Genomic DNA, 23,825 nt, shown 5'->3' on the forward strand with positions numbered 1-23,825 from the left:
TAGACAGATCTAGTTATTGTTGCTAACCTCCCTTAGAAGAGGCCAACAAAATCCACTTGATGCCACAGGTTTACTGGCCAGTCAGGGCATGTGACAGGAATTGGGTGTTCATTTCACTAAAGATTATAGTCCAGGGAGGTAAGCAGAATTTTAGCACTATTAGATCCGGTACTATCTCATTAAAGAAAAAAAAATCTTAAATACAACACAAAAATCTTGTCATCCCTGTCACTTAACTATTAGGGAGAAAAATCTGCCTTCCAAATGATTTTTTCACACTCAATAGATTTTTGCAAGTAAAAGAGTAAAGAAGCCTTATTTATTTGAGGAAAGATCTATGTTGTCTTGGCTGGCCTCAAACTCATAGAGTTCCTCCTGCCTGTCTCCCAAGTACTAAGATTAAAGGGGTGTGCCACCATGTCTATTTACTCCCTTTTGAGGAAATAACCAATTTCTAAAGCATCCCCCGTATCGTCCTGGTTCATTTACTCACCACTGTTTGGCAAGGAGAAGACTCCGGGATATTGCAGAATGTTTAAGAACTCTTTGATTAGCTAGGTGTGGTGGTCCACACCATTAATCCCAGAATTTGGGAGGCAAGCACAGAGATCTCTGAGTTCGAGGCCAGCCTGGTCTATAGAGCAAGTTCCAGGAGAACCAGGACTACACAGAGACCCTGTGGAGAAAAGCTAATGAACAAAAAAACTGGGCACGCCTTTAGTCCCAGCACTCAGGAAGCAGAGGAAAGTGGATCTCTGTGTGTTCAAGGCTAGCCTGGTCTACAGAGCTAGTTCTGGATACACCAAAGGCTACACAGAGAAATCCTGTCTTGAAAAAAAAAAAAAGAGAGAGAGAGAGAGAGAGAATGTGTGTCATTTCTCTGACTCTAAACTGCTTCTGACAAAGTGAAGACTCTGGACCCAGTGAAAGCTCTAAGAAGCTTTATTTAATCCTACTCGGCTTTATTTAATCCTACTCTGTCAAGAGTGAGTGTGTGTGCTCAAATACACACAATTAGAGAGGAACACTACCTGGAAAGAGACAAGGAAATGAATACACTTGGATAGGTTATTTTCTTTAAAATACTTTAAAAAAGTATCATTAATCTTTAATCTTAGTTCCTATTACAGTATCATGAATCAGCAAGCAGACATCAAAGTTAAAGAGTCCAGTAAACATCTCACTTTATAATACTCTTTTATTTGATTAAAGAATTTGCCTTCGTTGTGTACATTGGAATGTTATATTCCCTACATATTTTACAGGGTTACAAAATGTCTCTCATTTTAAATATTACCCCAAAAGTAATTTCAGAAAAAAGTCTTTGTGAAATTAAACTTGACTTTAAAAATCATAGGGTCAAACAACTCTGAAATACAACTGGATTAATAAGATTTCTTGTCTACTTAACTACATGACAGACTTCTTATCCCAGTCCCCTTCCTCAGAAAACTTCACATGGAAACCAAGCTGGAGATAAGGATTCTTCCCTGATGCAGTTTAAGGGAAAGGGAAGGCCAGAACTTTCTTTGGCAAGCCACCACAGCCATTATGTGACTACTCTTGCTTCATGGATAGTAAACTCTTGCCGTGGAGGGCCAGCTGTCCAGAATGAGAGCCCTGCTCTCCAGCACCTCAGAGTGTACAGTCATCTACTGTCATTTTCTGCTTCCCATTGCTAGCGCCTGCAGCCTGCAGCAACTCATCATCCAACCTGCCCAGTGCAGTGCTTGGTAGGACTGGGTGATTCAGCCTCCGCTAAAAAGGCAATGGATCAAGTGCAGCTGAGAAACGATTACTACATGATGACACAAAAGAGGCTGAGAGGAGAAAAAGGATTTCAGGAACAGGGACAAACAGGCAGGTGGAAAATGTCTGGTTGGATGGAAGGAAACTGAGCAACTCCTCTCTCCATATCGGGATAATCACTTGCCTCACTCGAATGGTGAAGATGGGGGTCTCCTTGATAGTTCAGGGCTAAAGGGAAATGGCACAGACTCACTAGCCTCATTTCTGCTGGGAAGAAGACTGACAAGGGAACAACTGAGGAGGGAGGAGGACGTGAGGAATCTAAGGGGACTGACACTGAGTGTAACTCACACTGCAGTAACTCAGTACTGCCCCACATGTGGTGACGGAAGCTGGGGAGCACCAGCAGCAGACATGATTCCATGTGGCAATGGATGTAGCCATCTAATTAGGCGTCTTGAGAAAAGGTCTATACACCTGAGAGCTGTTTGTCAGCTACCTTTAATATCGACACGAGTGGGACTCACAGTACTGCTTACACTGGAAAGGCAGGTCCTACAAGGGAACGACCTGGCAAGGAAAGGAACAATGGATGGACGCAGGAGAGGAAATAAGACAACCATGTATTTCAAACTTCTAGACTCTACATCCCTTAAGCAGCTCACTGGTATTGTCTGAAGTCAAGAATGGGTTAGATAACCTTGTTCTAGGAGTGCTGAACACAATACCTACAAAGAGATGATCCCAGTGCATGACTGAGTGCACTGGAGAAAAACTCAAAATCTATAGAGAAAACTGAGTGTACTGAAAAATCAAATCTATAGAGAAAACTTTTTAAAACGAAGTATGAAATATAATTATATTTAGGGATTAAAATAAATGGGAAACTTATATGAACGCAGAAGAGGTGTTTATGGGATTCCCTGGAGAGCTTGCTTTCCTGCTGGCCAGTAAAATCTGTCAAAGAAATCAGCAGCCTTTCCCTTTATGTTAGTGTCTTTGCTTTGTTAAAGAATGTCTCTGACACCGGAACGCTGGGGTGAGTTGAGGGTCCTTGCGCGCAGAGGATGTACACTGTATCAGGAAAAAAAGGGGGTCTCCAATGGCTTGTAAATTTGGAAAAACTCTTCAGCCACTTTTGGCTTCTTCTTTATTAATCTGAAATCCTTCCTTGTCGGCTTCCTCCTTCTTGGTATTACAGGATTTCATATTTGTCCACTAAGAAAGTGGTCTCTGTGGAAAATCTGACAGGGCTGTTTCCATCTACCTGGGTCACTTTGGTAACCTAGGAAAGCAAAAAGTGTGGTAAAGAAAAAGGATGGTGAGTCTACAAAATGTCGACTACATTTTCATTACAGATTACATCAAATTCTCTAAGAGCAGCACTAAAAGTAGCCTAGTAATACTAAAAACCACTCACACTTGCAGCTTGTGGCATTTTCCAATCTGCTCTCAGCCGCAGTAAAACAGAACAGCTGCCACAAGTAAAAGCTCAGAATGAGCCAGGTGGTGGTGGCGCACGCCTTTAATCCCAGCACTCGGGAGGCAGAGGCAGGCGGATCTCTGTGAGTTCGAGGCCAGCCTGGTCTACAAGAGCTAGTTCCAGGACAGGCTCCAAAGCTACAGAGAAACTCTGTCTTGAAAAACCAAAAAACCATTCATGTTGGTGCTGGGAGCCAAGCCAGATCTTCTGCACATGCTCTTTAACCGCTGAGCTTTCTGGCCCCCCATAAAAAGAAAATTTAAATGTTAAAAAACAAACAAATTCCAGGACAGGCTCTAAAAAAGCTGCAGAGAAACCCTGTCTCGAAAAAACCAAAAAACAAACAAACAAACAAAAAAACCCCACATAGGCCAGGAGTGGTAGTACATGCCCACAAATTCAATTCCAGCACTCAGAAAGCAGACCTCGCCGGGCAGTGGTGGCACACGCCTTTAATCCCAGTACTCGGGAGGCAGAAGCATGTGGATTTTTGTCAATTTGAGGCCAACCTAGTCTATAAGAGCTAGTTCCAGGACAGGCTCCAAAGCCACAGAGAAACCCTGTCTTGAAGAAGGGAAAAAAAAAAAAGAAAAAGAGAAGAAAAGAAAGCAGACCTCTATAAACTGGAGGGACACCTGGTTTACACAGCAAGTTCTAGGTCATCCAGGGCTACATAATCAGACCCTGCTGTAGAAGGAGGAAAAGAAAAGGAAAAAAAAGAAAAGAAAAGAAAGAGAAAGAAATGTGACGAGCAAGTCAGAAATGGAATCTGCAGAACACCTCAGCTTTGACCTTTTCCTTGACATGGAACTGTACTACCTATCACACACTTGTTTCTGCTGTCTGTCAGAACAGAGTACCTGTATGTTGCAGTAATTTTTTTTGGAGATGAAGGAAACTTGAACAGGGAAGAAGTCATTGGGCTGCCCAGGAATGCTGAACTCCAAGCTGCCACTCTTATTTTTGGCATCAATCACTGGCAGGCACCATTCCAAGGTATTTCGCCGACTGTCATGTCGATATTCACCGTCAATCTCACCAATCACTGGCGCACCAACACCCGATCTGTCAGGAGAAACATCTGGTCACTGCAGTTATCTAGAACTCAGAGAACTTCAACAAGGAAAGGAAACCCAACCCCAATTTGATCACAGCTGGGTAGTGGTAGCACACGTCTTTAATCCCTGCACATGAGAGGCAGAGGTAGGTGGATCTCTGTGACTTCAAGGCCAGCTTGGTCTACAAAGTTAGTTCAAGGACAGCTAAAGCCAGAGCCCCCCCCCCCCCCAAAAAAAACTACACATCTCAAAATTTGCCTAAATTTTTCTAAAGACTGTGCTGCTCACTAACTTCGAGGATCAAATCCTAGCACCACTGCTAAGGATATCACTTGACTTCCTTTGTAGAAAAAGACATTAGAATAGGCATTTAAGATAGCTCTGGGTGCTAACTAGGCCTCGGAGCTAACAAAGAACTGCGATTGCAAATGTCTAAAACTGTTTCTACTGTAAAAATCACTTTATGGATTGTTAGCCTGCTAAGGATTTTTTTTTAAACAACGTATGTCTTTAGTAAATAACAATAAAAAATAAAACAGGTTGGTATTAGGGGGAAACTTTACATACCAATAAATAAAGGTGAAAATTGGATCTTTGAGATTTGTTCTCAAAAGAGTTCAGAATGTTTAAAACTTTACTAAAGCCGATACTAATAAGTTTATCTGATTTATAATCTGGTGGATTTATTTGGTAAGTGAACAGTGAAAGCATGACAACAAAGTCTGGCCAAAATAGAAATAGAAATAGACATAAAAAGAGACACCCAGTTGTTTTTGGTCACAGAAGAATCAGGGCTAGTTAGGATGTACTTTGCACTCCCACAAATGGCTGACAGGCAGTGTCACCTACTCCTACACATTCTAAATTTACCCTCTTTTAATTTACCAGTGACACTCAGTGCTTACATTAGGGGCAGGGTATGTAAGAAAAACAAAGACTACTTTAAAAGACTTTTAACTCTTTCCCATCAATTCTACAGTGCTTGGTCCTTCTCTGCTCCAATTCCAATTATGACTTCTAATTTGATCAGCTCTAGACACTGGGGTAAAACATTCTCTTCTCCAGGCCATTGCAAAACTGAACAAAAACACAGGAAACCACCACAGCCACAATTACAGAGCAGAGAGAAAGAGACCTCAAAACTATGGCATCCTAAAATAGTCTAATAAAATAAATCTCAACAGAGACAACCTGTCAGTAGTGCCCAATCCTACCACTCTCCAAGGTTCTAGATGACCCTAGAAAATATACCACTGAAATATACAAGACATCACTGGAACCAGAAATTTGAGTTTTACGTGTGTGTGACAGGAATTATTTGCAACAGCATCTCATTCTGTAGCCCAGGCCGACTTGAAACTTAAACTAGAAAGGATCCTCCTGCTCTGGTCTCCCTAGGGCTGGGATTAGTGTTTAAGCCAACACAACCAGCTAGACATACACGTCTGTCTTCCTTGTGCTGACAGTTTTCCACGTGTATACGTGTCAAAAACTTAACTGCACTGCTTGTCACGCCCCTGCTGCCCCACCCCCGCAACACTGGCTGTCCTGGAACTCATTCTGTAAACCATACTGCCCTCTAACTCAGAGATTTGTCTGTCTCTGCCTCCTGAGTGTTGGGATTAAAGGCTTGCATCACCACTGCCTGGCCAAACACAATTACTTTTTTTTTAAAGAAGCAAGTATCAGCCATGTCTAGTGCCTTAAGCCTGTAATCCTACCTACTCACAAGACTAAGGCAGGAGAATCACAAATTCAAGGCCAGTCTGGGCAATTTAGTGAAGCCCTGTCTCAAAACAGGTAAAAAGGACGGGAAATGTAGCTCAGTGGAAGAGCTCTTGCTATGTTTAAGCCTCTAAATTTAATCGGTATTACCACAACAGGGAAGAAAATAAACGTTTCAAAGTGGTTATTCGGTGAAGTACTGCCTCTAAAATTCCTCCCCGAACACCAGGAATCAGCTCTATAAGCCCACGAAGGGAAGAGGATTATTAGGAGAATTTCACTTACGGGAGTGGGATGGTGATGACCACATCATTGAGCTCTAAATTATCTTCCTGCAGTTCATATTCTATGTTCACATCACAACCATTTCCACTTTCAGAGGGCCAGCAATTAACTGAGAAGAAAAACAAGGCCATAATACTTCAGCTTTAGAAAAAGAGAACTGCTTCTTGGCCTTGGGGCCAAGATCCAGAGTACGGAGGAGTGGAACAATGTTAAGATGGCAATACAACCAGACTGCCAACTGCAGGTCTGTAGCATTCTAACGTAAAACATACATTGATGGCTCAAAACTGGCTGTAATTCCAGCTCCAGGTGATCTGATGACCTCTTCTGGCCATCACAGGCACCTAGTCACAGGTGCATATATTCACAGAGACACAAGATAAATAAAACCTTTAAAAAATTAAAATGATTAATTAAAATATACCAATTACAGCAGCAATTGCATTTTGAAGACAGTCATTTTGCCAAAAAGAACTTGCTACGTCAATGAAGATAAGCACATACCCATGAAGAGGCACCTACTTGTCAAGGGAATAAAAGATTCCTCTGTTGTCTGTAGTCTCCACTTAAGTACTCCTACATCACTGTTGACTGGAAATGACTTCTCTGGGTTTTTCAAGCCAATGAGAGATTCTGCAGTGAAAAGCTTTTTATCCACATTTGGATGGGTCTGGAATGAGAAGAGAAGGACATCTGAAGTTCAGAATGACAAGTGAACAGGGCCAGCAAGATGGCTCAGCAGGTACTTGCTGCTAAGTCCAATGACCTGAGGTGAGTCCCTGGGAGCCACAGAGAAGGAGAAAACCAACACTCTTGGAAGTTATCCTCTGACCTCTAGACACAACACAGAGACATATATACAAGCATAAATAAATAAGAGGAGCTTGAAAATGTAGCCCAGTTGGCAAAGTACTTGCCTAACATGCATGTGACTCCGGGTTCAATTGCCTGTAATCTTAGCACTCTGCAGTTGGAGGCAGGATTACAAGATTAGAAATTCAAGATCTCACTCTGTTACATAGACCCTCTAGGCTTATATGGCCCATAAATAGGATTCCTAATAAATTACAATTCTTTTTAATTTTGTGGAAAGATGTGCCTTCTATAAAGGCTTAATATTTTAGACCAAAGCTATATAAAAATACCCCATTTCAAACAAACAAATAAAACTGAAAGAAGGCTAAGGCTCTATAGTTGAGTATAAAGTCAGCTCAAGCAAGAGTCTGTATTCCATTTCAAAGTACTGCAAATAAACCAAAATAAAACCAAATAAACCCAGAAAAAAAGACTGTGCTAGGTAGATAATATCTAAATACTCAATATAAAAGCCTTTACACACCTGGAGCTGCACCCCTTTTTTATCTTCATTTTCTACATGGAGACGAATCCGGCCAAATTTTTCATCTGAGATCCTAAGCATGATCATGCCATGCAACTCCATATTCTGTAATCCCCCATCTCTCCCACAGGTTAGTGTGATCTTTTCTTCAATCTTCATATGCACACTATAAAGCAAAAGGTTTGTCAGAAAAATAGAAACCAGACTGGAGATGTGATTAAGTTGGTAGTGTTTGTCTAGCATACAAGAAGCACTGGGTTTGATCCCCAGCTCCATATAAAACCAGGTGTGATGGTACTGCTTTGGTACACTTGGAAGGTAGCATTAGGAGGAGAATGTTCAGGCCACCCTTGGCTCATATTATGAGTTTAAGGCCAATATGAACTATAAGAGACTGGGGACTTAAAAAGAAAGAGAAGGGGTTACAGAGATGGCTTAATTATTAAGAACACACGCAGAAGACCCAAGTTTGGTTCCCAGCACCCCAAATAAGGCAGCTTACAATCACCTGTAATTCTAGTTCCAGGAGATCCAATGCCCTCTTCTGGAGTCCTTATGTATCTGCACTCATGTGCACCCTCCCCAAATACAAATTTATACATAATTTTAAAAGATTAAGCCGGGCGGCGGTGGCGCACGCCTTTAATCCCAGCACTCGGGAGGCAGAGGCAGGCGGATCTCTGTGAGTTCGAGACCAGCCTGGTCTACAAGAGCTAGTTCCAGGACAGGCTCCAAAGCTACAGAGAAACCCTGTCTCGAAAAACCAAAAAAAAAAAAACAAAAAAAAAAAAAAAAAAAAAAAAAAAAAAAAAAAAAGATTAATAAAGCCAGGTGGTGATGGCACACGCCTTTGATCCCAGCACTTATGAGGCAGAATCAGATAGATCTCTGTGAGTTAGAGGCCAGCCTAGTCTATAAAGTGAGTTTGAGGTCAGCCTGGTCTACAGAGTGAGTTCCAAAACAGCGAAGACTTACAGAGAAACCCTGTCTCGAAAAAACAAACAAATAAATAAAAAATTTATAGAAATCCATTACTTTGCAAGCAAAATTTTAAAAAGTAAAGCTAGGTGTCATAGTATACCCTTTTAATATCAGCATATGGGAGATATAGGTGGATCTCTGTGAGTTCAAGGCCAGCCTGGTCTACATGGCAGGTTCCTGGCTAGCCCTGTCTCAAAAACGAACAACAAAAATCATCTTTTTTTAAAAAAGAAATTTGAATATTGGTATTCTGTAAAGGTGGATGATGCTTTCCCTAGAAGAACATATAGGCTATTAAGTAAAAATCCTCGTGCCAGGCATGGGATACAAAGCCTCCAAAACATCAGAGCATATTCCTCCCATTGCTCTTGTTTCTTCAACTAGAATATACAACTCACTTCAGATGCAGGACATAGAGAAATTGGTGAAACTGGGTTGGAAACTTCCTCCCTGGTAGCTAGCTTTCAGTGCTGGAAGGTAATATGCAGGCCACTGGAGAGAAAAGATAAATGGCCTTACTTAGTACTGAACCCTGTGCACTGTAATACTGTTCTGCCAAGCAAGCTCTGCCCAATGGTGCAACAGTGGCATGTAGGTTATGGGGATACCAACTGCTTCCTGGATCGATCTGAGGCTTTCCCTTCACAAGAAGGAATTCAAGCCTGATACTGTAAACCTGGTCAAAGTCCACGGTTTGGTAGGTCACAGGCCCTAGTGGAAAACCTACTACTGCTGTTTTGCTAAATGGATACTGCCTCCTAAATATTGATGATGTTCCTAATCTTGGCCACAGAAGCCTCTTTCTTCGATTGGCAACAATGCAGAGATTTCTAACTCTTCAAAGTGTTGAAAATAATTCTTGAGTGCACAGTCCTAAATAGGACCTCTTTATATTAATACCTTCCTCCCCAGGATTAGGGAACATCACAGAAGAGCCAAAAGATGGGAAAGAGTGCCACGAAGTGCTGTCTTCTGGACATGACGTGACTGCCGCACTCATGAGCTCACTATAGCCACGGTTATGTGGATGAGATTAAGCCAACAGGATTAGTAAACATTTTAGCAAGCAGCAGTAATTGGATCCAGCAATTTACAAAAAGAAAAAATTAATAAAAAGGACAGGTCATGAATGTGGAAAGAGGACCTAGTAAGGAATGTCCAAGGGAAGGAAGTGAGGAGAACTTAGTGGTGGGCATGATCAAGATTCTGTATGTACATGTATCAAATTGTCAAGAATAAATAAAAGATATTCTAAAAAATAATAAAACAAACTAAAGATATCTTTTTTTAAAACAAAAAAAAATCTTCAAGATTTACCTATTGCTAATATATTCCATTTGGTTCTTCATCTATATACTAATACTCTTTTTTGGGGTTTTTTTTTGAGACAGGGTTTCTCTGTAGTTTTGAAGCCTATCCTGGAACTATCACTCATAGACCAAGCTGGCCTCGAACTCACAAACATCTTCCTGCCTCTGCCTCCTGAGTGCTGGGATTAAAGGTGTGCCACTACCGCCCAGCCACACATACTCTCTTTAAATATCTGATACACACACACGTCCCCCATAAACTATTAAGAAGCCGGTTATGAACATTGTGGTAGTTTGAATGTTAACTGGCCCCCATCCCCCATATCCTCATAAGGAGTGGCACTATTAGGAGATGTGTCTTTGTTGGAGTGCATATGGCCTTGCTGGAGGAAATGTGTTACTGTAGGGGTGGGCTTTGAGGTTTCCTATGCTCAGGATACCACCCAGTGTCTCAGTTCATTTCCTGTTGCCTGCAAGATGTAGGATTCTCAGCTATTACTACAGCACCATGTCTGCCTGCCCACAGCCATACTCCCTGCCATGATGATAATGGACTGAACCTCTGAAATTGTAAGTAAGTCACCCAATTAAATGGTTTACTTTATAAGAGTTGTTGAGGTCACGGTGTCTCTTCACAGCAACAAAAACTCTAAGACAAATGCTATAGCCCTTTTACCTTTAAACATTATATTCTTACTTTACAAGAACAAGGACACTCTTGTACTAGGTATAATCTAATATCAAAGTGCTTGCCTAGCATGCACAAGGATATTCTCTTATATAACTGTATTAATGCTATCATTAACTCCATTTATACTGAATTAATACTTCCATTCAACCTACCAACAATATGTCAATTATCTTATTATCACAAAATACAGTACAGGATCTTATCCAGGGTAAAGCACTGCATTTAGATGTCATTTAGCTATGACTTCATGTAAGTAAATTGTTATGTGTTCTTTTATACCCTAGGAATTGAACCCAGGGCAAGAATTACTGAACCCAGGGCAAGAACTATTGAACAATATCCCTAGTCCTTAAATACGTAACTCATCATCTGTAATTTAGCAGGGGAAAAGGAACTGGAAACTCTATCTAGTTGTGGTGGCTTGAATGAAAAAGAAAGAGGAAGGAAGGAAGGAAGGAAGGAAGGAAGGAAGGAAGGAAGGAAGGCAGGCAGGCAGGCAGGCAGGCAGACAAATGCTTAAATTCTCTTTACTATGAGATGGTTGGTAGATAGACAGATAGACACAGACAGGCAGACAGACAGACAGATGATAGATAGGTAGATAGATGGATAGATAGATAGATAGATTATCTAGATGGATGGATGGATGCTCAAATTCTCTTTACTATGTGATGGTCGCTTAGAAGTGTGAAACCTTAAAAGTGGTTAAAAACATATTCTGCTCTCTCAAACCTAAGATCTGCTCCTAGCATCCGCTCATAGCAGATTTTATTTAACTGCAGTTCAAGGGGAATCCATTGCTCTCTTCTGGTTTCATTGGGCACCTGCACCCACAAATGCACAGGCCATACTCACATAACTTAAGCGTTCTTTTTGTTTTGTTTCTTTTTGAGACAGGGTTTCTGTGTAGCCCTGGCTATCCTGGAACTTGGTCTGTAGACCAGGTTGGCCTTGAACTCACAGAGATCCGCCTGCCTCTGCCTCTTGAGTGCTGGGATTAAAGGCATATGCTACCACCTTTCAGCCACATTATTTAAAAAACAAAAACAAAAACATACAAAAATAAGGGACTGGAGAGATGGCTTAATGGTTAATTAAGATCACTGACTGCTCTTCCAGAGGACCCAGGTTCGATTCCCAAGACCCACATGGCAGCTCACAACTGTCTGTAACTTCAGTTCCAGCGGATCTGACACCTTCACACCAATGCACATAAAATAAGTTAAAAATAAATATGTAAATAAAAATAAATTAAAAAAAATAAAGGCATGAAGCCTCAGCCTTTCCCTAAACAACCAGAATAGTACCAGTACATCAGTAAGTGAAGAGATCAGTCTAGAGGTAACTGTTCATTTCTAACAGAAGAGAACACAAAAGAGCAAACAGTCCTTTTTACACACGCACACCTGATAGAGGTATCCTCCCAGACTCATCTTTCAGTTGACCTCAAAACTATCAGTTAACAGTAAGTCTGGGATTAAGGACAAGAAATTTGTGTCATGGTCAAATGAACTTGATTAACCTATCGCTTAAAAATGTCATCAACCTCAAGTCCAAATGGATCAAAGACCTCAACATAAAGCCAGCCACACTGAACCTTATAGAAGGGAAAGTGGGAAGTACACTTGAATGCATTGGCACAGGGAACCACTTCCTAAATAGAACCCCAGCAGCACAGACACTGAGAGAAACAATTAATAAATGGGACCTCCTGAAACTGAAAAGCTTCTGTAAAGCAAAGGACATGGTCAACAAGACAAAATGACAGCCTACAGAATGGGAAAAGATCTTCACTAACCCCATATCAGACAGAGGTCTGATCTCTAAAATATACAAAGAACTCAAGAAATTGGACACCAAAAGATCACATAATCCAATAAAAAAATGGAGTACAGACCCAAACAGAGAACTATCAACAGAGGAATCTAAAATGCCTGAAAGACACTTAAGGAAATGTTTAACATCCTTAGTCATCAAAGAAATGCAAATCAAAACAATTCTGAGATTCCATCTTAAGAATGGCCAAGATCAAAAACACTGATGACAACTTATGCTGGAGAGGTTGTGGGGAAAAGGGAACACTTCTGCATTGCTGGTGGGAATGCAAGTTGGTATAACCCCTTTGGACATCAGTGTAGCGATTTCTCAGAAAATTAGAAAACAACCTTCCTCAAGACCCAGTAATACCACTTTTGGGTATATATCCAAAGTATGCTCAGTCATGCCACAAGGACATGTGCTCAACTATGTTCATAGCAGCTTTGTCATAGCCAGAACCTGGAAACAACCTAAATGCCCCTCGATCAAAGAATGGATAAGAAAAATGTGGTACATTTACACAATGGAGTACTACACAGCAGAAAAAAATAATGGCATCTTGAATTTTGCAGGAAAATGGATGGAGCTAGAAAACATTAATTTGAGTGAGGTAACCCAGACACAGAAAGACAATTATCACATGTGCTCACTCATAGGTGTTTTTTAAACATAAAGCAAGGAAAGCCTGCCTACAAACCACAATCCCAGAGAACTTAGACAACAATGCGGACACTAAGAGAGACTTACATAGATCTAATCTACATGGGAAGTAGAAAGTATAAAAAGACAAGATCTCCTGAGTAAATTGAGAGCATGGGGACCTTGGGGGAAGATTGAAGGGGGGAGGGGAGTAGCAGGGAGGGGAGCAAAGAAAAATATAGAGCTCAATAAATATCAATAAAAAAAGTCACAACCATTGTTTCAGCCCTGAGATAAGAGACAAATCCAATTACACTGCATTCAAATACTTAAAAGACAGCACATTCACATTAGTTTCCTTTAAAGACTTAAAGACGTACTCTCCTTTATAATTTTAATTAGAAAAAAACAGAAAAAATACAGGGTTAATGTAGCTCTAGCTCTGTAATTCAAGTTCTTTTTCTTTTTGACCTAGGATCTCATGTAGCTGAGGCTGGCCTTTAACTCCAGGTCTTCCAACCTCCACCTCCCCAACAGTGGGATTACAGGCATGTACCGTCATGCCATGCTCGAGACAAGTTACAGAGTAGGCATAAAGTTACCTTTCCTAAATTATCCAAGTTCTAAACTTCATAGGAAACAAATAGCTGAGAGTTTTCATGTTTAAAGTGGGGGGAAAATATACCTTAAGTTAATATCTGGAACACATACTCTATCTAAATAAAATTTTAAATAGAGAGATGGCTAAACTGTTAAGAGCACTGGCTGCTCTTCCAGAGGATCTGGGTTCAATTCCCAGTCTTACATGGCTGCTCACAACTGTCTGTAACTATTTCCTTTGGGTCTGACACTTTCACACCAATGCACATAAAATAAAGTTAAAATAAATTATTTTTTTAAAAAAAGTTCTAATTTTTTTTAATCAATAAAAGTTAAAAGGCACAAAAATATGCAACTAGCACATATGTGGCCCAGTGGCAAAACAAATGCACACATACACACACACATACCCCTGCCTCTGACTCCTGAATGCTGGGATTAAAGGCATGCGCCACCAACACCTGGCTAAAAAGACAATTTTTAAAAATTATATTGTTTATTCTTGAAGAAGTCATTATTACCTTTCCATATTAATGGGCAGAGCATGCACTTTGGTTGCTTCCGAGGTACGTTTCCCCATATTAGAAGACATAATAGTTTCACCTTCAGACTTCAATTTGTCCACAAAGTTATCTACTTCCTTTCCTTTGGCTCCAAGTTTCAAAGCCTTGCTAGGGCCTGAAGGTCTAAGAGGAAGAATACAAAACAAGTAAATAGATGATAAAAATACAAAAAGCCCCAAACATTAGTTAATAGCCTTCTACCAACAAGATTCCTCTGAAGGAATATGAAGATCACAAGGGGAAAGCCTGTTTGGTGGACAACTAGACCACCGATGGTATATGGTATAATATGAACCTGCACAAATGGACAACCATTATTAGTATGTAAGCATTAAGTACCTAAATACCAAAGGTGTAATTTTATAATCATAAATGATCTGGTGAAAACTTAACATCTTCCAATCAGATAAATGTGACTATGCATAAAAGTTTTTGCATGTAATTTCAGAACTCTCTTTTAAACAAAAGGAAAAATAACACAGATGTCTGCTTTATAACTATCATTTATGTATCTAAATTTAGTATCAAAGCTTACTATTTCATTAAGTCTCTTATTTACAGTCAGCTTAGGAACCAAGTATAAGTCCCATGAAACACACACACACACACACACAGCCTTCCTCTGTATCCTAGGGTTGTTGGTAATAAACTAGACTATACCTGGCTGGTGCAGGTGCCACTTTTGGTTTATCAGTTTCAATGATAGTTTCTGTGATCATGGCTGCTGTGCTGCCTCCAGACACCGCAGAACTACCAAATCCACCAAATCCTGGTGCTTTCTTGCCCTGTCTCTCTGCATCTCTTCGGGCCTGTTGTAATTCCTTTGCTTTACGCCGCATCTCAGCCTTAGCTTCACGTTCCTGAGTCTATGGAAAGAGACATACTTGTATGTAGTTTTCAGTACAGTCTACATTAGCAAGTAAAACTAGGAAGATCAGATTAGTGAAGGCTAAGAAAAAGACACTCAAACTGGCAGTCTCAGAAGGCCTCACTTACCTCTCTGACTGCTCTGAACACTTTCTCCTCATGAGAATCCATTTCTGTGAAGGTTCTGATCTGCGCCAAGTTAACATTCTCCCGGTATCCCAGAGCAACAATTTCATCAAAAGCAAAAATCAAATCAAAACAGTGCTCAGATATTTCATTTTCTTCTAAGGCGCGACAATATTCAGGAATCTAATCATGGACAATAACAGAAAACAAAGATTACAAATTTCATAGCAGTTATGTTTTAAGTTTCAAAATTTCAAAAACAATCTTAGCACTTGGGAGGTGGAAGGAGGATCCTGAGTTTAAGGTTATCTTCAGCAATGTAGCAAGTTAAGGCCAGCCTAGACTACATGAAAACTGTCTCAAAAATCAATCCATCAATACAATAAAATAAAAAACAAAACAAACAAAAAAACCAAACTAACAAAATAAAACAATGAGATTGAAGAGATGGCTCAACAGTTAAGAGCTGGCCTCGAACTCACAGAGATCTGCCTGTCTGTGCTTCCCGAGTGCTGGGATTAAAGGCGTGTGCCACCACAGTACAGCCAATTTTTGTTTCTTAAAGGAATTGCACTGGTAAGTTGTTGAGAGGTGGTTAGGGGTACAGAGTTCACAAAATGTTAACATCAGCTATTTTAAAGTCAAAACTACTTTCAACAAAAAAAGTAAAACACCACAAAGTAGAATCCAGTATTATAGGCCTCTTACCACTCTTGAGAAGAGCCTTAATGTCTCTAAATCTTCTAAAATATTGCTGTTTTTGGTAGTGATCAATACCATGTACAGTTTCTCCATAGGTTGGTAGACATATCTTACACTCTCTGTTTCAACAAAAGTGTGTTGTTTTCCAGTGTTCATGAGTTTTGGAAAAGCTGCTAATAAACCTTCAATCCGAGTGCGGGTCATCTCCACAAACTGTCGAGAAACAATAGCCTTTCCAGCCTTCGTGCAGACTGCTGCTGCCAACAGCACCTGCCAAGAACACACACAGAAATAAGCATTCTTCACGTATTTTCACATTTCTTTTCTCAGCACCTCAGAGGAGCTCCATACAATAGCACACTCGGTGACATGACTACTGTCAGTTGTCTTCAAACTGTACTCCGTTGTTTCTTTATTACAGCATGAGATTTATAAGGCAAAGTTAAGGTAGAAGAAAATGAAGCAATTGTTCCATAATATACCTAATATTTAAAGATAAAATAGTTAAAAAATAACTTTTGGGGTTGGAGAGATGGCTCAGGTTAAGAGCACTGGCTGCTCTTCCAGAGGTCCTGAGTTCAATTTCCAGCAACCACAAGGTGGCTCATGACCATATGTCTGGTCTGGTGCCCTTTTCTGGCTTGCAGGCATACATGCAGGCAGAACACTGTATACATAATAAACAAATAAATATAAGTAAATAAAAAAGCAAAAAAGACCCAACAACCCTCTGATATCATCCATTTAACAAAACAAATGCAAAAGGAAATAAAATGCCAATGAGGAGAGTAGAAAAGATAACACTGTGTTCTAATGGCCTCTTTGGTATAGGAATCTAGGAGTTCATACAAGCAACAACAAAAGATTGACACATCTGGAAAGACTCACTGTTAGAGTATAATCTCTTAAACAACAAACCCTGGTTTAATGCCCATTACAGATGAGCAATTTGAAAAACAAACATCAGTCAGTTTAAATAAATTTTCTTACAGTAGCAATGCTCACGGCTTTCAGAACTGGACCTTCTAGAATAGGCAAGCATGTTATTATCCACAGCATTTTATCTATTTTAAAGTTTTGTTTTATTTTATTACAGGGTCTTTCTAAATTTCCTGGCTGCCTTCAAACTTACACTCTTTTTGCCTCAGCCTCCAAAGCAGCTGGGATTATGGATGTGCATCCATCCATTCAGTTTCAATGTATTAATAATTGCTATGTAATCAGTATATAAGGCCACAGTATCCAGAGAGGATACATGACCCCAGCACCTGGGAGGTAGAGGCAGAATTAGAAGCTCAAGGTCATTCTGTTCTACATATTGAGTTCGAGGTCAGTGTAGGCTACAAGAAACCATCAGAGAGAGAGAGAGAGAGAGAGCACGCACGCCTTTAATCCCAGCACTCGGGAGGCAGAGGCAGGCGGATCTCTGTGAGTTCGAGGCCAGCCTGGTCTACAAGAGCTAGTTCCATGGGCTGGAGAGATGGCTCAGCGGTTAAGAGCATTGCCTGTTCTTCCAAAGGTCCTGAGTTCAATTCCCAGCAACCACATGGTGGCTCACAACCATCTATAATGAGGTCTGGTGCCCTCTTCTGGCCTGCAGGCACACATGGGGACAGAATATTGTATACATAATAAATAAATAAATATTTAAAAAAAAAAAAAAAAAGAGCTAGTTCCAGGACAGGCTCCAAAGCTACAGAGAAACCCTGTCTCGAAAAACCAAAAAAAAAAAAAAATCTAGGACACAAATCACAGGGTCCATGGTCTCCAATCACTAATATAGCTAGAAAGGTCATCTCTGAACAAGATAAATTTATCCTCTGCAAGATTAACACATTTTCTTAAATTCTTCAACATAGTAACACTTCTCTTCACATACATATTTAATGAAGTTTAGTAACTACTGAAATAGAGCATCTATTAAAAGGTAAATTCTTCTACCATGATTTTCATTAGGGTCTCACTATGGCTGGCCTGAAACTCACTATGTAGATCAGAGGAATGCATAGAGATCTGCCTGCTGGAATTAAAGGCATGCTACCATGCCTTTCAGCAGTTAGGGGCATTTACTGCTCTTGCAGAGAACCTGGGTTCTATTCCTAGCACTCACACAGCAATGCACAACCATCTCTAACTCCAGTATCAGGGGACCAGATATCCTTTTCTGCCATCCTCCAGACACCAGGCATAAATGTGAGACAAAAAAACAAAACAAAACACCCTGGTGGTGGTGGTGGTACATGCCTTTAATCCCAGTACTCTGGGAGGCAGAGACAAGTGGATTTCTATGAGTTCAGGTCAGCCTGGTCTACAAAGCAAGTTCCAGAACTGGCTCCGTAGCTACTGGGGGGCCCTGGCTCAACCTCCGCAAAAAAATAAAATAAAAATAAAATAAAATAAATGAATAACTAGATTTTCAAAAGCTTTTTGAGTTGAGTGGTGGTGGCGCAGCCCTTTAATCCCAACACTCAGGAGGCAGAGGCAGGGGAATCTCTGTGATTTTGAGGACAGCAAAGGCTACCAAAGAAACTGCCTCAACAAAATAAAACAAAAAAGCCAAGAGTTCAAGACCACCCTTATCTACTTTAGAGTTTGAGGTCAGCCTGACCTACATGAGAACTTGTCTCAATTAAAAGAAAGAGCAAGATCCTCTGCACTCACATTTACACACCCATCCCAAAAAGAAAATAACTGTTTGGCAAACCAAACCATTTATTCTAAGGGTTTCATTGTGTAGCACTAGCTGGCCTGGAATTCACTACTGAGGTCTGCCTCTGCAAAGTTAGAACTAAAGGTGTGCATCACCATACACAGCTCAAATAACTTAGATGTTTACATGGTTTCACTATACTGTTTGTATAGGTTTAATATATGGATCAGGGTGCTAGAGAGGTGGCTCAGTGATTAAAAGTGCTAACTGCTCTCCCAGAGGACCTGAGTTAGTTCCCTAGTACCTGCATTCGGAAGCTCAAAACCACCTTAAGTTCTAGGGGATCCAATGCCCTGGATTCCAGACTCTAAAGATGGCACTGGTACACATATGGTATACATATACACACATTTAATGTATTTTAAATATATGTTTACGTACGGATCAGAAATGGCGTTAGCTGGGCGGTGGTGACATGCCTTTAATCCCAGCACTCGGGAGGCAGAGACGGGTGGATCTTTATGAGTTTAAGGCCAGTCTGATCTACCAAGTGAGTTCCAGGACAGGCTCCAAAACTACAGAGAAACTCTGCCTCAAACACACACACACACACACACACACACACACACACACACACACACACACACACACACAAAGAAAAAGCAATGTCTTGAATTAGGAAATTTGAAGAATTAGGCTTCTGTTCTACCTTCCACTAACTGCAATCCAAGATCGGTCACTTGACTGCTTACTGAAATAACCCTAAAATATTAGTTTATATGAAATCAAAGTGTCATTGTGGTTTAATTGGGTTTTGTTTTTTTGGTACCAGGAATTGAATCAATGACCTATCACAGCCATATATGCTATCCAAACACTCACTCTACCTAGTACTGAGCTATACTCCCATCCTTACCTGTTTTGTCTTTTTTTTTGTATGAATGTATGTATAAGTTACGTAGATATCAGTCGACAACTTTCCTGAATTGAAATGGTTCTTTTATTCTACCATGTGGGACTTGGTGATGAAACTCAGGTTTTCTACAAGTTTTTTTTTTGTTTGTTTGTTTTTTTGGTTTTTTTTTAAAGCTAGGGGGCTGGAGAGATGGTTCGGCAATTAAGAACACTTAATGCTCTTGTACAGGACAGGGGTTCATACCCTAACACACACATGGCAGCTCACAACAATTTGCAACTACAGTTCAAAGGATCCAATACTCTCTTCTGGCTTCTGCAAGCACCAGGCACACATGTGGTACACATATAAGCATGCAGGCTAAACACTCACACACAAATAAAATTATCTTAAAAAAAAAAAAAGCCCGGGGAGTGGGAAAATGCTAAAGAGAGTTTGCTTTACTCTAGTAAACAAACAAATGTAAAAAACAAAAATAAGTCAGGCAGTGGTGGCGCACGCCTTTAATCCCAGCTCTCTGGAGGCAGAGGTAGGCGGATCTCTTTGAGTTCAAGACCAGCCTGGTCTACAAGAGCTAGTTCCAGGACAGGCTCTAATGCTACAGAGAAACCCTGTCTCAAAAAACAAAAACAAAACACAAACAAAAAAATATGGGGTAGGAGGCAGGCTGGGAAGACGGCTCAGTATGTAAGAGTGCTTCAAAGCTCTGTAACCATGAGAACCTGAATTTGAATCCCATCACCTACATAAAAAGCCAGCTATGGCTGCAAGTGCCTGTAACCCCAGCATTGCAGGTCAGAGACAGGCAGATCCTGAGAGCTGACTGGCCCACCAATATAGCTGAAAAGGCAAACTTCTGGTTCAATAAGACAGAGAGCAATAGAGGATGCTGAGCATCCTGCATCTCACAAACACACAATCTCTAAGTTTAACTAAGTGTCCTATAAGTCTATAGACTCTATAAAATTTAAGCTTTTGGAAACTTCACAGTAAAGCTCAATAAGTAAAGGTACTTGCCATCATAATAAGTCTATTTACTATCTTCTTAATAATTAAGAACTCTAATTCTTAATTATATTAATTTATATATTTAATTATATTATAATTAAACAATGGTCTATTGTAGAAATGGATGCTAACACAGAACTTACTATCAAGTTTATTCAAATGTAAGTTTAAACAAATTATTATGATATTTGGCAAATACTAAGAAAACTAAGAAAAAAGGACAAATCAGAAGATGCATTTCAGCTAATGTAACCAAGTATGTCAGGAAACTGAAAGAAGAAGACGGTGAGTTTCAGGCCAGGCTGAACGACATCTGATTAAAGAAAAAAAAAATACAAAGTATTTCCTTTTGTAATTCATGTTATGAGCCACTTTTGCACTTTGCATATCTACAGTGACTGCAGTCTACAATAGTTTGCATTGATACTCAGTAACTAAAGTCAATGAAAATTTATTTTTCAAAAACAATGTTTATGTACGTTTTAACTTAATCTGAAATATGTTTTAATGATGCATGATCAGGTGTGTAATAAAATAATTACAGTGAAATGCTAAGAGAAACTAGTTGGTAGTTACATGACTGGTCCATATAAGGTTCCTTCAAAATTTCTAGATGTTTGAAAGTCTTATAAAAAATGTTAAGGAAAGACTACTTCTAGAAATTTTGGTGCAACTTTGAGATCAAAATTTCACCCCCTTGGGCAATTCTATAAGGATCTTTTTGTAATTAAGTAGGGCCCAGAAACATTAACAGAATACCAAGTCTTTGACTTGACAGAGCAGATTGTACTGAGATAAACTACTCTCCACAACACATAAGTCTGTGGATATCTGGATCATGCTAAGTCTCTAATTCAGAAAGACAGGACACAGCTATATATGTATACACATCAAAAGGACAAGCAAAAAATACATATATACACATATAAATACACACACACATATATGTATGTAAGCACACACATATCACCTAACACTTAGAGCTCTACTGTTCTTCAATTATCTTTTTTTTTTTTTGTCTGTCTGCTTTTTGTTTTTTGAGACACAGTCTCAATACGTAGCCTTGGCTGTCCTGGAACTCTCTCTGTTGACCAGGCTGGCATCGAATTCAGAGATCCACCTGCCTCTGTCTCCGAGTGCTGGTATTAAAGGTGTGAGCCACTATCGCCTGGCCTGTTCCCTCAATTATCAGTGAATTTAAAATCTTAAAGTTCTAAGAACATTTTAATAAACAAGATTTGATAAAGATCTGTATTTGGTTTCCTAAGGCTCTAGTTTTAATACTGAAGCAGCATACTCTAACATACACTATGAATACTCCCCAAAACGTAAAAGAAATCACTACCCATGCCAGTAGTGGTGGTGGACACCCTAATTCCAGTGCTGGAAGGCAGAGAGGTCAGTCTGGTCAGCATAGTGAGTTTCAGAACAGCCAGAGGACATTGTGAGAAACTCTCTAAAGAACGGAGGCTGGAGAGATGGCTCAGCAGTTAAGAGCACTTGTTCTTGAAGAGGACTTGGGTTAGATCCCCTGCCCCCACAGGGAGGTTGGCAAGCGTCCATACTCTAGTTCCAAGGAATCCAACACCCCCTTCAGGTGGTGCACAAGACATACATACAAGTGAGCAAATCACCTCATACACATAAAATAAAAACGTCTTAAAAATAGAAGAAAAACCATACAAACAAACAAAAACAAAGAAAGTAACCTTGTGGAATTGGGACTTGGGGTGGGTATATGAGATTTTGGAAATATATGTCTAAAACCAATACTGGGGAGGCAAACCTACTTAGTGTAATTTATACACCTGAGGCTGGAAAAGGAACTTCCAACGGTTTAAAGACCAAACATGAATCTCTCCTCTAACCAAGTTCTTATTGAAAGAGTTGTCAGTAGAACTCAGTATGTATGACAAGTACCAAAATAGTCTGTTGGATCTTAGGTATGCTTTCAAGTAACTCAAAAACAAAACAAAAAAAACCTTCAAAAGATAAAAATTACTAGCTCCTTGTTGGAAGTCATAGACTCTCTTCTAGTTCCCGAATATCCAGATTTAGCTGATACAGCGGGGTCTGGCGGAGTCAACTGTGCTTTTCCCCCATCCTCATCCACAGTCATTCTCCGATCTCGGCAACAGATGAGGACGGAAAGACCAAGCCTGCGGAGGTCCCCAAGTACAACCCACCCCTTCTTCTCCACCCGGGAACCCCGATTACAACATGCCACACGCATGTCACTCCACCCGAACACTAGTAGGTTCCCTGAAGACAGACACCCAGTGTCTGTCACCCCATTTCTCAATGTTCTAGACACTGTCCACTCGGCCTCGCTGCCAAAGTCACACGTACGCGCTACCCCAGGACAGACGCTCCGGGGACACCTGGGTCCTACACACGAGCGTCCGAACTTACTCCTTCCCGTGCTACCTCCACTTCCCCCTTTCGAGTAAAACAAAACAAAAAAAGCTGAAAGGGACGAGGTGGTAACAGGGGGGGGACGAGGAGCTGCCGACAGGCCCAGCCTCGCCGAGCCGGAGCTCGCAGGGAACCGGCGGGAAGGACGGGAGGGCGGAAGGCCCAGGCGACAGCCACCCGCCCGGCTGGGTCGCGGTGTCGGGCGGACGCGGCGGTGCGGCCGGCGGAGGCCCGGTGGGCGCGGCAGCTCGCTCCAGTTCCCCCCGGAGGCCGCGCCAAGCCCGGGCCGCCAGCGGGGCTGCGGGCGCGGCTCCTGCCTTCCGGGCCCAGCCGGCGGGGACAGGGCGAGAGGACCCGGCCTCAGTGCTTACCATGGTGAGGCCGCAGGTGGGGCGCACCACGCTCTGGCTCCGCTGCGGCTCGGGCTGCAGCCCAGGGAAGCGGAGCTCGGGCCGCTCCGGACCTGCTGCCCCTGACAGGAGCCTCCGCCGCTTCGCCTCTGGCCAAGATGGCGGACCCAAGCCACGTCTCCAACCGGAAACGGCGTGGGTCAAAGGGCGAGGGGCGGGGCCGACTAGCAACTCCTGGGTACCAGGGTGCCTATGCCTCCGTTAGCCCGGGGTTTGTCTAGAGTTGTGGAGCATCACTCTTGTGTTCACCTGCCTTTCCTTGATCTCTCTTCTTACAGTCCATAAAACGATCCAATGGAAGATATAAAATAATCCGTGTGCCTGAGGAACTAGTATCCAGAATACATAAAGAGTGATTAGGGCTCTATCACAAAGCTGGCATGGGCCCCCTAACCTGTAATCCCAGGGCTCAGGAGTCTGAGGAGGAAGATCAAAACTTGGAGTCCAACCTAAGCGCCAGTATCAAGTTAAAGATTAATCTGGTGCACAT

General features: G+C 41.2%; 1 protein-coding gene across 1 annotated transcript; it reads right to left on the reverse strand.

The window, feature by feature from the left end:
* Positions 1 to 1,180: 1,180 nt before the first annotated feature.
* On the reverse strand, positions 1,181 to 23,451 carry Arcn1 (archain 1). The gene is made up of 10 exons (XM_038323488.1): positions 23,297 to 23,451; positions 15,943 to 16,206; positions 15,238 to 15,417; positions 14,902 to 15,107; positions 14,200 to 14,364; positions 7,640 to 7,805; positions 6,823 to 6,970; positions 6,301 to 6,409; positions 4,093 to 4,297; positions 1,181 to 3,034 (listed from the first exon to the last, which is right to left on the reverse strand). The coding sequence occupies exons 1-10, from the start codon at positions 23,297 to 23,299 to the stop codon at positions 2,945 to 2,947; spliced, it is 1,536 nt and encodes a 511-aa protein (XP_038179416.1). The 5' UTR covers positions 23,300 to 23,451; the 3' UTR covers positions 1,181 to 2,944.
* Positions 23,452 to 23,825: the final 374 nt, after the last annotated feature.

Source organism: Arvicola amphibius, chromosome 3 (assembly GCF_903992535.2).
Source record: "Arvicola amphibius chromosome 3, mArvAmp1.2, whole genome shotgun sequence".
In the NCBI taxonomy this organism is placed as follows: Eukaryota; Metazoa; Chordata; class Mammalia; order Rodentia; family Cricetidae; genus Arvicola; species Arvicola amphibius.

Coding starts and splice junctions, on each gene's coding strand:
- Arcn1 (XM_038323488.1), bottom strand. Junction 15,108..15,237: donor TGTTCAGAGCAGTCAGAGAG/GTAAGTGAGGCC, acceptor CTCTTTCCATAG/ACTCAGGAACGTGAAGCTAA. Junction 6,971..7,639: donor AAAAAGGGGTGCAGCTCCAG/GTGTGTAAAGGC, acceptor TTCTCATTCCAG/ACCCATCCAAATGTGGATAA.